The sequence below is a fragment of the Antechinus flavipes genome, chromosome 3 (genome assembly GCF_016432865.1).
Source record: "Antechinus flavipes isolate AdamAnt ecotype Samford, QLD, Australia chromosome 3, AdamAnt_v2, whole genome shotgun sequence".
Lineage (NCBI taxonomy): Eukaryota > Metazoa > Chordata > Mammalia > Dasyuromorphia > Dasyuridae > Antechinus > Antechinus flavipes.
In genome coordinates, this window is record NC_067400.1 from 425,779,516 (window position 1) to 425,794,404 (window position 14,889).

General features: G+C 32.4%; 1 protein-coding gene across 1 annotated transcript in view; it reads left to right on the forward strand.

Annotated features, from left to right (window-relative positions):
- Positions 1–14,129: 14,129 nt before the first annotated feature.
- Positions 14,130–14,889, forward strand: part of LOC127554586 (sodium channel protein type 9 subunit alpha-like) — a 128,962-nt gene continuing 128,202 nt past the window's right edge. The window contains exon 1 of the mRNA XM_051986231.1: positions 14,130–14,382. Coding sequence (XP_051842191.1) covers positions 14,173–14,382 — 210 coding nt within the window. The 5' untranslated portion in view covers positions 14,130–14,172. The remainder of the gene's footprint in view (positions 14,383–14,889) is intronic.

Below are 14,889 nucleotides of genomic sequence, written 5' to 3' on the forward strand. Positions count from 1 at the left end.
TTTGTTAAATATTTACTATTTGAGAGACACTAGATTTAGTTTGTCACAGCAACCTGGAAAGGTTAAGAATACATATACAAATCCTTATTCTCTTTGACAGGTCAAAATTGTTATAGAATTTACAAGTAAATTGTGATAACTTAAGCAATTTAAAAGACATGGAATGATTGACCTGTCAGGTCTATGGATAAGAGGATGTAAAATGGATAATTTTGATTATTTAAAATTAAAAAGTTTCTGAATAAACAAAAGCAATGCAAACAAAATTAGATGGAAAGCAGAAAATCAGGAAAAAATTTAAAGCAAGTATTTCTAATAAAGGCTATATTTTTTTTAAATATATAAATGGGTGAAATATGTAAGAATGCAAGTTATTCCCTAATTGATAAGTGGTCAAAGAATATGATCAGGGAGTTTTAATACAAAGAAATCAAAGCTAGCTATAATCATATGAAAAAATGTTCTAAATCATTATTGATTTGAGAAATGCAAGTTAAAACAACTCTGAGGTACTACTTCACAGCTATAAGATTAGCTAATACAACAGAAAAGAAAATGATATATGGATAAGTTTTGAAAATTTGATATATTAATACATTGTTAGTGGAGTCATGAAATGAACTCCATTTGGGGGTTTCAATTAAAAAAATAACTTTTTGATCCACTGATAGTATTGCTAGATCTATATCCCAGAGAGATTTTTTTAAGGGAATAGATTCTATTTGTACAAAAATATTTATAGCAGTTCTTTTTGTAGTGGCTAAGAATTAGAAATTGAGTATATGCCTGTTAATTAGGGAATGATTTAAAAGTTGTACTATATAATTGTAATGGAATATTACTTTGCTATAAGTAAAGACAAGTAGGATGATTTCAGAAAAAAAGCTGGAAATATTTACATGAACTGATACAAAGTGAAGTGAGAACCAGGAAGATACTGTACACAATGATAGAAATCTTGCACAATGAAACTGTCTCTTTCATTATTTCTTAAGTCAAAATAGTCTTCACATACCCAGTTTGCTTAGCCAATCTCAAATTAATTGGCCTATTTAGGTTCCTGATTTTTTCCACCACAAAAATAGCTGCTATAATTTTGTGCATATGGTTCCTTTTCTTCTTCCTTTAATCACTTTGGATTATAAGCTTCCTAATAATATGTCTGGAACAATTTACAATTCCACTAAGAATGGATTCATGTAGGTGTTTTCTCTTAGCAATTCATAAGAATGGAAATCATTCCTTGAACTTCACAGAATCTAATGGCTTTATATCATGAACATTTTCTTTAAAGAAAAAAAAATTGAGTAGGTTTTATGGTAGAATATGAAATAACAGTACAAAAACATAAATTATACATGGAAATGAGAAATAAAATGTTGCTGGTGTTGTGAAAAATTATTCCTGAGTCAGCTATTTGTGCACAGTCAGATAACAGACTTTCAAAAACACATATTAAAAATTTTCAAGAAGGAAATAGAAGGAATGATGAAGGAAATATATAACCTACAATTGACACCAAGTTGATATTGAACTATTTACACATTAGCAATGTAAACATAAAGTGGACAACAGAAATGACACTGAAAGTTTTACATAGATTATTTATTTCATGCTTAGTGCCACAAAATGAAAAAAAATACAAAAAAAAAAAACCTTGCTATTAGATATTTCACTTTCTTGTCAAATAGAAGAAAGTGGATTACAGAAAATTCTTTTGAAACATTGTTAAGGTAAGTTTTCTTGTACCTTCTCAATACAGGGGTAGGAGAAATGAAAAGGGAGGAAGGGAGAAAATTTGGTTTTGAGGTTTTATGTAATGCTTTCTGGTTCAGTTTGTTTTGGATCTCTGGGAGCAGGCTTCTTTTCAGCTCAATAATCACAACAAGAATAGCCAACGGTTAAAGTTCAAATCCTTTATTATCTCCTTCATTTGGGGCTCAGCTAGTTTTCTTAGAGGCCTTCCAGAGTCTTGATTTCAATGGAGAAGTGCAGGAGGAGAGCCTGCCACCAGTAGCCTGACTGAAGATTGAATGAATGTTTGTCCTTGGTTCTGAGAGCTTGAGCTCCCGCCTATCTTCTCTGCCCTCTGAAAGCTTCTCTTCTGTGGCTCTCAATCCCTGCTTATATGCTCCACCAATCATTACATTATTAGGAAACCATTAATTGTTGTAAGATTAAATCAATCATACTGAACCATGCTAAACTATTGTCTCTATCAATTCCACTTAGTATCTTGTTTCAAGTTCTGGCCCATAATGCCCTAATACATGGTTGGTTTGTGTATAAGTTCCATAAACTGGTAAGAAACAAAGTATATTCTTTTCTTTCTCCATCCAATTTTCTCCAAATATCTATCATATATAACTTTTTAAATATTCCTTTTACCTCCTTAACTTCTTTCTTATTTATTTTGTGGTTCAATTTATCTAGTTCTGAGAGAGCAAATTTGAGATTCCCCTCTAATATAGTTTTGCTATTTCATCTTGCATCTCTCTTAACTTCTCCTCTAGGAATTTGGATGCTATGCTACTTAGTGTTTAGTATTGATATTGCTTCATTATCTATGGTACCCTTTAGCAACATATAGTTTCCTTCCTTATCTCTTTTAATTAAATCTGTTTTTGCTTTTGCTTGATTTGAGATCAGAATTGGTATCTCTGCTTTTTTTTTTTTTTACTTCACCTGTAGCATAATAAACTCTGCTCCAGCCTTTTATCTTTACTCTGTATGTATCACTATGCTTTAAGTGCAGAATATGTATTGGTTCTTTGGCCATGGAAGAGCTCAAAAAGAAATTTTTTTTTAAATCAGTTAAAGGAGGGAGAGGGAAAATTGGGAAGAACAATGAGAATGACGCAAGAAAATCATGAAAAAAGAGGCAACACATTGGTAAAGGAGGCATAAAAAAATTTAAGAAAATAACATTTAGAAAAACGGAATAGGCTAAATAGTAAAAAAGGCACAGAAATTTAGTATAAAGAAGAACTCCTTAAAAGGCAGCATTAGGCAATGGAAAAAGAGATGCAAAAGCTCACTTTCATTGTGAATTTTCATTCATCAGAAAAGTAATTTCTTAAAATTTAGAATTAAACAAATGAAAGCTAATGACTTTATGAGATATTAAGAAACAATCAATAAAATCAAAAGAGTGGGGGAGGATGACAATATTTACTAGAAAAATAACTGACCTAGAAAATAGATACAGAGGAAATAAGTCTAAAATTATTGGACTATATGTCATTATCAAAAAAAGAGTCTAGACATTATCTTTCAAGAAATTAACAAAGAAAACTGCCCTAAGATTCTAGTATCAGAGGATAAAATAGAAATGGAAAGAATCTGCCAATCACTTCCTGAAAGAGCTATCCAAATGGAAAGTCCCTAGCATATATATAGCCAAATTCCAGAGCTAACAGGTCAAGAAGAAAATATTGCAAGCTGGCAGAAAGAAAAAATCCAAGTTTTGAAGTTCCACAGTCAGAATAATACAAGATTTAGCAATTTATACACTAAAGGATTAGAAGGCTTGGAATTAGGTATCTGAAGGGCAAAGGACTCAGAATTATAATTAAGCAAAACAGAGGAAAATTATATTCAATGAAATAGAAGATTTTCAAGCATTCTTGATGAAAACCCTAGAGCTCAATAGAAAATTTAACTTTGAAATACAAGACTCAATAGAAACATAAAAAGGTGAATTGGAAAGACAAATTATAAGGGACTTAATGAGAATAACTTTATATTCCTATATGAGAAAATGATTATTGAAACTCATAAAAACATTCTCATTTTTAGCTCAGTTAGAAATATGCAAGTAGACAGAGGGCACAGATGAGTTAATTATGATGAAATGATATCTAAAATGTATACATAAAATTAAGGATGAAAAAGAGAAGTGCATTAGAAGAAAGGGAGAGGAAGAATGATATTATTTCTCACCCATCAAATTGTTTAATATAACAGAAAAAAATCAATAAATGTTGGAAAGGATGTGGGAAAATTAAAGCACTAACATACTGTTGGTGGTTTTATACTAATTCAGCCAGCATGGAGAGTTTTTTGGAACTATTATCAAAGGACTATAAAGCCATGGCATACCATTTGACCAAGCCATACCATTACTTAGTCTATATCCCAAAGAGGAAAAAAAAATATTTCTGTGTACAAAAATATTTATAGCAGTCATTTTAATGGTGACAAAGAACTGGAAATTGCGGGGATGTCTATCAATTTGAGAATGGCTGAAAAAATTTTGAATAAATTGCTGTGATAAAATATCATTGTGCTTTGAGAAGCAGTGAGCAGGAAAAAGTGAGCAGAAAAATCTGGAAAGACATTAACTGATAGAAAGCCAAATGAATAGAATCAGCAGAGCATAGTACAGTAATAGCAATATTATATGCCGATCTACTGTGAATAACTTAGCTGTTCTTAAATAATTCTGAAGCACAGATGATGAAAGGTGTTTTCCATCTCCAGAAAAAAGGATTGGTAGAGCCTGAATACAGATCAATTTTTTTTACTTTCTTTTTTTTATTTTTTGTCTTGTTTTCTTTCACAGCATGACTTACGTGGAAATATGTTTGGCATGTCTATACCTATGTGAATTTGCTTGTCTTCTCAGTGAGGGGAAGGAAGGGAGGAAGAGATATGGAAATCAAAATTTGGGGGAAAATGTTAAAATTGTTTTTACATGTAATTGGAAAAATCAAATATCACAAAAAATAAAAGAATATGAGCCATGATAGTAATGGATGATTATGGGTTGTATCTTCTCATAAAGAAGAACGGAACAATGAAGCATAAAGGCATTTTAAAGAAAGCTTGGCAAAAGATCTAACTAAATAGAGGTATCCCAAGGAAAGTTGAAGATTAAAATGGACAAAACTGATTATCTTTAAAATACTGTTATTATTGCATAATTTGTCCTAATGGTTCTCAATTCACTTTATATAAGTTCATATAAGTCTTCCCAGATCTTTCTGAAACTATCCCTTACATTTCTTACATTCCAATAGCATTCTGTCATCTCTTTATACCAAAACTTGTTTGACCATATCATTATTTAGGGGCTTTTTCTCAGTTTCCAGTTCTTTGCCACCATAAAATGAAATATACTTTTCACATCCAGAAATTCATAATACTGATTGAAACATATGTTTTCTTTGTTTTTTTTAGAGGGAGAAGAATATTGAGAAATGATTAAAAGTGGGAATTTTTTTACATGACCATAAAATATATATTTGCAATGTTTTTTTTCTTCCCTTCTCAATTTTTTGGGGGGAGTGTTGAAACAAAAGATAATTCAGGAATAAAATAAAAATAGATTAAAACCAGCAGAGAGCAGTAGGAGAAAAATTAAAAGATAATAATATAAAGATAACTACAATAATTATTTTCACCATCAAATAGAAATAACATTACCTAGAGCCTAATCTCACAATTCTGCATTTGCATAATTATAGAGAAAAAAAGCTTTGAGGAGAACAAAGATGGGGAAAGTGTCCAGATTAGAAATATCTCTTTTTCAATATCATCCTCCATCCTCCATTTTTCTATTGCCATGTTTCTTAATATTTCTAGATTTATATTATCTATATCAACATCTAGCTATTTATATATTTAGAAATATATATATGTGTGTATATATGTATGTAGAGATATAAGCTGAAAGAGAAAAAAATTGTGAAGTTGCTGGGGAATTCTTATAACTGACAAGAAAAATTATCAAAAGCATGTAATAAATCTCAGATTTTATTAATAGGGAGAGGGATAAAAATGCTGGAGAGAAACAACTTCTTAAGCCCACTCTCTCAACTATACAAATGCTTGGAGCAAGAGCTATTCATTTTTCTGTTCATAATCACAGAGCTTGATACAGTGCTCTCTTAGCAGGTGTTTTACAAATGTTTCTGGAATTTGAATATCTTAAACATAGGTAAGTCAGACATACAGCTTTCCTTACTCAGCACTGAATGGAATTGCCTCAGAAAGTATTTAGTAAATAAAAAAGATAGTATTTCATCACTAGACTTGACTAGTAATGTTACTGTGCACTGAACTCTTGTATGTGTGTCTGCTCTCTGATAGAGTAAATATTTTGAGAGAGAATATGCATGGCTTTTATGTCTTGGTTACTTCTTTGAGAAGTATGTACTAATGAATAGAATAGGCAGAAGGCTAATAAATAAGTATTTGTGTTCTACTGTTCACAGAGTTCTAAACTGGATTTTTCCCATCATTCTTTTTTCTTTATTAAATTTCATATACAAGTTCCTAAAGAACAAATTTCAGAACTATGCAACCACATAATTACATGGCCTTTTATTCAAATAAATACCTGTGTAGGAAAAAATGCTAACCTTCCACTGGTACAAACTGTCATTTACTCCTTTTTTTCTTCTATACTGTACTTTCCCTTATGTACCCTGAATAAAAACCACACAAATTTATTTTTATAAAAGTCATTTGAATTAAAATGAGTAGTCTCATATTTGTTTACAATATGTTTTGCCAGAAGGCAGTTAGATTCATGTGCCTTTCCTATTAAGGATTATATATAATTAAAAGTCTGGATGAGTAATTTGATTAGAAAGTAATTATAACTCCAAATTGGATATTTGAAGAATATGGAATTTTTTATGTAGACTTTAAAAATAATCTTTTGGGAGGTCATTTTCTAAAATGATGCTAAAAGCTAATATGTTTGATCTTTTACTTTTCAGAAAACATATTAAAAAGTAAGGGAAAGGGAAATTTTTCCATATATTTGACATGAGTATACCTAGTGATATAGTAAAATAAATTTGAATTTCTTTTTTCAACTACTCATATTTAAAGTATAATTTTGTCTAATTTGAGGCAGAACTGAGGATAATACTGGATTTAACTGATTAGGAATTAAGTCTGGAATTAAGCATGCTGGATGAAAAAATCTCAAAGATTTTGGGTTTGAATCCTGCTTCTGTCCCTTTCTACATATGTGATTTGGGACAAGTTACTTTACTTCTCTGGGCCTCACTTTCCTTATCTGTAAAAATCTGGTATTAGACTATCTGACTTATAAGCTATGTTATACCTTTGAATCAGTAATTGATGAATTATTCATTGGCACAGGAAATAATGAGCAATGCTATCTACATATTCAGCTGATAGGTGCCACATCATATGAATGTCAATCATTTAAAGACTGTTATAAAGTAGAAAGAACACTTAACTTGGAGTTAGAGAAGTCAAGTAAGAGTTCCAGCAGTATGATTAGCTGTCAGATATTGGAAAATTCTCAAGTTTTCAGTTTCATGATACTTGAAAGGAGTTTGAACTAGGTTACTTCTAAGGTCCTTTACAACTCTAGTTATGTAACCCTATTATTTAGAAGTTATAGTTCCTTTTCGTACTATGTGAAAATAACTAAAAGGTTATAGAAGATAACTACAGAAAATTAAAAGTTGGATAATAAATTTATCTTTATTCATTGTATGATATGATAATATAGTAATTCAAAGCCAAAGTGTATAGCAGAACTCTACAGAAGCTATGCTGCTCAAATTTAATGTAAAAATTTCCAAATTTATCTATTTTATTAATTATTTATTACTAATGTAATTGCATCTTTTCATTTGGCTTTGACTTTGCTGAGAGGAAAGCTATGTTCATACTATTTTACAGTTATATTGATTATTTTAGAGAGGTATAATAATCCTATATTATAGAGAAGAAAAGTAGCTTTTAGAATTTTGAAAAGAACCAAGTTTGGGAAATATTTTGCAGAAACCAAATGGACAGCTATTTTACCTCATGAATTGGGGAATACAAAGTACACACTTGAAGTTTAACTTAGTTTTATATGCAACAAATTGGGGAAAGTAGAGTGATTAGGAAGGGCAATAAATTAACATGGATCACTTTCCAATGCAGACCCTCTCCCCCACTTTTTCTTCTTTTATTTTGTACTGATTATGCAAAAGAGAAGGGGTAGTGAACATGCATTTTTATAAATCCTACCATGTAGCAGGCATCATATTGAATAGTCATGGAGCTGGAAGAACAATCTGGTTTGATATTGAAGATTAAGAGTATACAGAAATTTCAAGGCAGAATATGAAGAAATATGGCCATTCTTTGAATAGAAATGAAATAGTAATTAGTCTCTAAATTAAAAATAATTCATGTTGCTGTAATAACCAGGAAACAAAGAAGTTTGGGGGCTGTATAAAGACTTGAAAAGATGTTCTTGTAGTATCAACAGTTGCAAAGATAGCTGTAAATTGGATAGGTAAATATCTTCCTTATTCCCTGTTGTGACACAGTGAATAGAGTACTGGGGCTCTAGGGAGAAAGGCATGAGTTCACATCTTACCTCAGACTTTGTGTGATCATGGGCAAATTACTTAACCTGTAAATTGGGGATAGTAGCAATTACTTTGTAGGATTGGTGTTTCTGTTTATAATCTGAATATTAATGGAAATAATATGAAGATGTACCATTGTATATAGGTATATTTCCAATTAGTGCTTTGAAGCACGGCAAATGGTTACAAATATTATTTTGTAATGTTGCGTAATTTATAATGCTTTTTCAAACTTACGCAATAAACACAAGTCACAATACAAGATGAACTTTGGTTAAGAAGAAAGTTTTTCTTAAGGTTTCAGGTTCTGGCCAAAACAACTTCTTGTAAGATTAGATCAACTCTAATTACTTAGCAGTTAGTAAGGATTCCAACATCTCCCCCTTTCTTTTGTTTTAAAATATAGGGGGTTTCTGAGGGGGTACACATAAATCCATCAATATGGGCCAGAACTTTGTAACAGATATACATGGTATACATAAATCCATCAATATGGGAGGCATTATACATAATTTACATGAGCACATAGCAATATAACACAGGCTAGTAGTAATGTAACAAATAACAAGAATCAATCTGAAAATTTACACATGTCCATAAGTCCTAGAAACAGTCCAATAGGATTCCATTGTCCATTAGTTCATGTGCCAGGAATCTAATAATTCTTGTGAGCACAATCAGCAACAGAACCACCCAATATTTCTTGGGTCTTCTCCTTTGTTTCAAGGGTCTGCTCCATCTTTCTGCGATGGACAAGGCGAATGCGGCTCGTAGGCACCCATCTGATTCCTTTTCGGGCGCCAAATGTTAGAGTTCAAATGTTGGAGTTTGTTCTTCTCAGGGCACAGCCGGTTTAGAGGCTTAGAGCCCTTCGGATGTCTCCAAATCCAAAGGTTCTGTCCTTCAGCCTCTGCCTCTGCCTTCTTCTGCCTCCAACAGAGATGGAAGATCTCTCTTATCTCCTTCTGGGGAGCCCAGCAACACTTGCCGCGGAGAGAGGGCTTCTGGCGTAGCTCCACTGAAGTCCGTCAAAAGTGTTCTCTGCAGCAGAGTCGTTTCTCTCGAGTCTAGCGCGATCAGCCAGCCAAGAGGAAAAAAGTATTCTGCCATAGATCCTTCATCGCTGGCTTTTTATCTGCCTCTTCTGAGAGAATGGGATTATGGGTTTTCTCCCATAGTGCTCTCTGGCCCAATGACTTTAAGGGAGGTGTGAACTCTCTTGAAGTTAGAAAGTGTACTTTGTGAAGCTAGCATACTTGTGGAGTCCAATGAGTAAAGGTGGGAACACAAGCCTTGTCTTGATTAGTTCTACTTAGTACCTTGTTTCAGGTTCTGGCCAAAACAACTTCTTGTAAGATTAGATCAACTCTAATTACTTAGCAGTTAGTAAGGATTCCAACATTAAGGTACTCAAAAAATGTCTGTTATCTGATAGGGACTCTGGGCTGATAAGCTAAAACTAATACGGAACATATACGGACCATCCAGTGATCAGTCATTCATTAATATAAATAAAGTAATTCCTTTGGATTTAAGAGGGAAAATTTTAGCATCGGTACTTAATGGCAATTTTGAACGATGAAATTTATTTTTGTGACACAATTAATGTGTCTAGGTAAGAATCTAAGTAATTTTTATATTGTGTGTTTTAATCAGGATGATATATAATAATAAAAATATAGCAACATATGGATGATGAATGGAAGGTTATTTTACTCATGATGGAAGAAAGAATGAAAAACTGGTGTTAAATTGCTAGAGAAAAATGTTAAATTTTTTTGCTATAAATGTACAAATGAGATTATAGAGAATGACTTGCAAATTATGAAGAAGACCGCATAATTGGGATTAAAATGCAGGTGAGGGCAAAGAACAGATCATGATGATCTTTATTAAAGATGGCATGTATGTTAATATTAAATTAATGTTCTATGTTTTAGATTCCCTATAATTGAGAGGTATAATAATCCTATATTAAAATAGCCTAGAATTTTTCAGAAATATAAAACCAACATGTATACTTATTGTGTATCTAATTTATATTTTAATATATTTAACATTTACTGTTCATCCTGCCATCTAGGGGAAGGAGTGGGGGGAAGGAGGGGAAAAATTGGAACAAAAGGTTTGGCAATTGTCAATGCTGTAAAATTACCCATGCATATAACTTGTAAATAAAAAACTTTAAGAAAAAAAGAAAAGAAATATAAAAGCAAAAACAGAGTCTACATTTCAGTTTGTTATCTAACAGATATGAAGGCTTTTTCTCACTTAGGAAATCAGAAGGGAATAGTAGCATTTGATAATTTCACTGTTGGCCACAATTATACAACTGACTACATGTTATACACATTACTATACACACTGTAATTACTTTTGTCTGACAGGTTTTTTAATGTGATTTGGTAGAGCAAAGCAGTGCCTGAAATGCTCTCCAAAAAGAATTTCTGCATCAGTATGTTAAAAATCACAAAATATTTTTGAAAGATATAACAGAAAAATAATGTAAAAAAGAAAGATATAACAGATCCCTTTGTTAAAAAAAAATCTTCTATTACCAAATGAAGTAGTAAAAATTGTATGCTGATTTGATATTTGCTGTTGTCATGAAAAAGGTTCAACATATAGTCCAAGTTTGAATACAAATTCCCTATCAATGGCAAGGTTTTGAAGAATTTTTTTGATTAATGACATTGTTTTGATCCCACTATATCACGAATCCCTGGAATATTTTGGCCCTGGTATCAACAACCCATAGACAAAATCAGGACATCTAGGTGACACAGTGGATAGAGAAGTAGACCTGAAGTCAGAATGACTGAGTTTCATGTTACCAAATCTGATCTCAGACACTTACTAGCTGTGTGCCCCTGGGCAAGTAACTTAACTGTGCCTTAGTTAACTCACATGTTAAATGAGCTGGAAAAAGAAAAAAAAAAAAAAAAAAAAAAAACAAATAACTCCAATATCTTCATCAAGAAAATCCTAGATGGGGGTCATGGAGCCAGATATGACTGAATGGCATTCTTTTTTGGGGATACTTACACAGTTGGATGGTCATAAAATTTGCCTATTAATACATATACCACTACCTCAGAAAAGATTAGTTTACATCAGTCCTAAAGAAGGGAAATGCCAAGTAATGTTCAAATCACCAAACAAATACTTGCATTTTACACACTAGCGAGGTTATACTTAGGATTCTGCAAACTAGAGTTCATAAATATGTAAGAAACAAGTGAATCAAATGAATTACAAGAATCACTGGAAGGCTGGTTTTCAAAGAGGCTTGGGAGCTAGGGACCAAATTGTTAGCATTCTTTGGATCCAATAAAATATCTATTTCTCCTTCACTGACTCATTAAAACATTTAATTGTGTGGGTCACAACAAAATATGGCAAATCTTTAGACAGTTAGTGTTATGGGCCAGAACTCTGTACTTGAAACAAGGATTCTTACAAGGTGTTAATTCAGTAGAATTGATAAGACAATGGCTATATAGTTTAGCATGGTGATTAATAATTCTCTAGTTCAGTATAATTGAATTACTCTTACAACAAATAGTGGTTCCCTAGTGATATAATGATTGGCTTATACTCAGCATGATGAATGGATTTAATTGTATTAGAGTATTTAAGAAGGTCAGAGTCAGACATAGAAGGGGAATCAAATAGGACTGGAACTGACTTGGAGAAGACAGAGGACTGGAGGTGGGAGCTCAAATTCTCAGAATGACTTCAACACAGAGACCATGGTGGTGGTCTTCCCGTTTCCTCCACAGAAACCAAGACACATTTCAGAGAATCTCAAGAAAGCTAGTCTGGGCCCCCAGGCAAAGAAACTAGATTGTAAAGGAAATAATAAAGAATTTGGACTTTATCCCTAGCTATTCTCATGGTGATTACTCAACTGAAAAGAAGGCTGGTCCAGAGGCCTCCAGAAAACAAACCAGAACATTAACAGATAGGACTAATAGATCATCTTATTTGTTCCTGAGGAACTTGTATGCTGGCCAAAAAGCAACAGCTAGACCAAACATGGAATAATTGCTTGATTTAAGATTGGAAAAGTAGTATTAGAAGACTCTGTATTGTTCACCTTTACTTAATGTATGTGCAAAACGCTAGTTTGAATAAATCAAAAGTTGGGATTAAGGTTGCTGAGAGAAATATCAGTCATCTCAGGTTTGCAGACAAAACCCTTCTGAGGCAGAAAATGAGGAGGTATATTTAGCCTCTTGATGTGGTTGGGGAAAAAAAGAGTATAAAAGATGATTGACAGCTTAACATTGGAAAAAAAAGACTTTAACAACTGGTCCCATAGGTTCCTAGCAAATAAGAGATAGAAGAAATGGAAGCAATGTTAGATTTTATATTCTTAGACTCCAAAATCATTGCAGACAGATATTTTTGCCATGAAATTAAAAGACTCTTGCTCCTTGGACACAAAGCCATGACAAATTTAAATAGCATACTAAAATACAGTAAAAGCACCTTGCTAACAGAAATCTATATAATCAAAGCTATTATTTTGCTAGTAGCATTATATGACTGTGAAAACTATTCTGTAAAGAAAGCTGAGTGCAGCAGATTCAATGCTTTTGAAATGTGTTGCCAGCAGTGGGGGGGAGAGGCAAGCAAATCAGTCACTACTTAAAGAAATTAATTCAGGTTATTCACTGAAAGGTCACATATTGAAGGCAAAACTTAAATACTTTGTCCACATAATGAGAAGATGGACCTCACTGGAAAAGACTCTGATGTTGGAAAAGATTGAATGCCAAAGGAAACTGGTGGTTTCTGGTTTACATATTGTTGAATTCTAGAATTTGCAGAATCCTTAGGCATAACCTTGCTAGTGTGTAAAATGAAAGTACTTGTTTGGTGATTTGAACACTACTTGGCATTGACTTTCTTTAGGACTGGGATATAAATTAATCTTTTCCAAGCCAGTGGTTTATGTACTAATAGATAAATTTTATGACCATCCAACTGCATAAATATCCCCAAAAGGCATCTTTTACCTACTTGATTCAATGAGCTTTATCCCAAATTGAATAGAAATAGGGAGGGCCAAATTTCCTTTAGAAAACTGAAGGATTCTTGTAATGATCTCAAGTGCCTTTTTGAAACAAAGCTCCATTAATAACAAAACAAAACACCAGTATGCTTCTAATGATGATACACAGATGTGAATTGTAATGTTACTAAACAAGGAAGTTCACCCAAAGGACAATAGAGAAGTACATGGTGGGTATGAATGGACCACACATATGAAAATAAAGAATTACACAAGGGCAACTAGATGACACAGTGGCTTGAAAACTGTCCCTAAAGCAAGAAGGACCTGAGTTCAAATGTGAGCTCAGATACAACACTTATTAGGTGTGTGACGCTGGGCAAGTCACTTAACCCCAACTGCCTCAAAAAGCAAAAGAAAACAAAATCAAAAACAAGAATAGCACAAGAGAAATAGTGTATTTAAACAAATTGATATCACAACTATAAGATTATTTGATGTACTTGTTGACTTCTTGAAATATACCTACTGAGAGAAGAAAGAAACCATTGGAAAGTGTGGATTCCTAAATTTACATTGTTTATTTCTAACCTTTAGTTGCTCTCAGTCATGCATTCTACTCTCCTTTCAGTTGATAACCTTGATTAAAAATTGGAACTTTTTAGTATTTTTGGTCATTACTAAAATTTTTAAACTTTTGGTATATTTCTCTCATATCTTTAAGTTTTTCCATTTATTTTTTTATTCAGAAATCTCATGTAAGAAGTAGAGGAGAATTAAAATTTTACCAAACAAAACATGGCAAAAATAAAAAACCTCACTTACTTCACCAAAACATCTACTAAAGAACACAAAGCTAACAGAAAGAATGAGGAAGAGGAAGAAGTAATAGAGCCAGCAAGTGACTTGGAAGCAGGTAAACAGCTGCCATTTATTTATGGAGATGTTCCTCCAGAAATGATATCAGAGCCCTTAGAAGACCTGGACCCATACTACAGGGATAAAAATGTAAGTATTTACTTTGAACATAGAGAAAATTCTTTTGTTTTACTCTCTATGTATGAAAAGCTTAGGAATGAAATGTGATTGTATTTGATGAATATTTTATATGAAGTTGTGAATATTGAATTATTTTAATATTCAGCTATATCAAGCTTACTTTCTTATATCAAAATCCGTTTTATAAATGATGTCTTGATTCCTTTGCTTTTAAAATATAAGAGGGGATGGAGGTTATAACTAAGTTCTATGGTTATGCATCCTGCTTTTGGTGAAATGACCAACATTTAAATCCTGGTTTTTCTATTTATGCCCACTGTATTCTTGGAAAGCTATTTATTGTCTCTGTGCCTCATTTTCCTCAACCGAAAAAAATAAGTAAAGTAGTTAAAATGGCATCTGAGGTCTTTTTGAACTCATAATCTAAAATCCTATAATTTTATATCTGGAAAATCCTCATTTTTTTTAAATTTATGATTCTATGACATTATATCAACTTATCACAGAGTGTTAGCT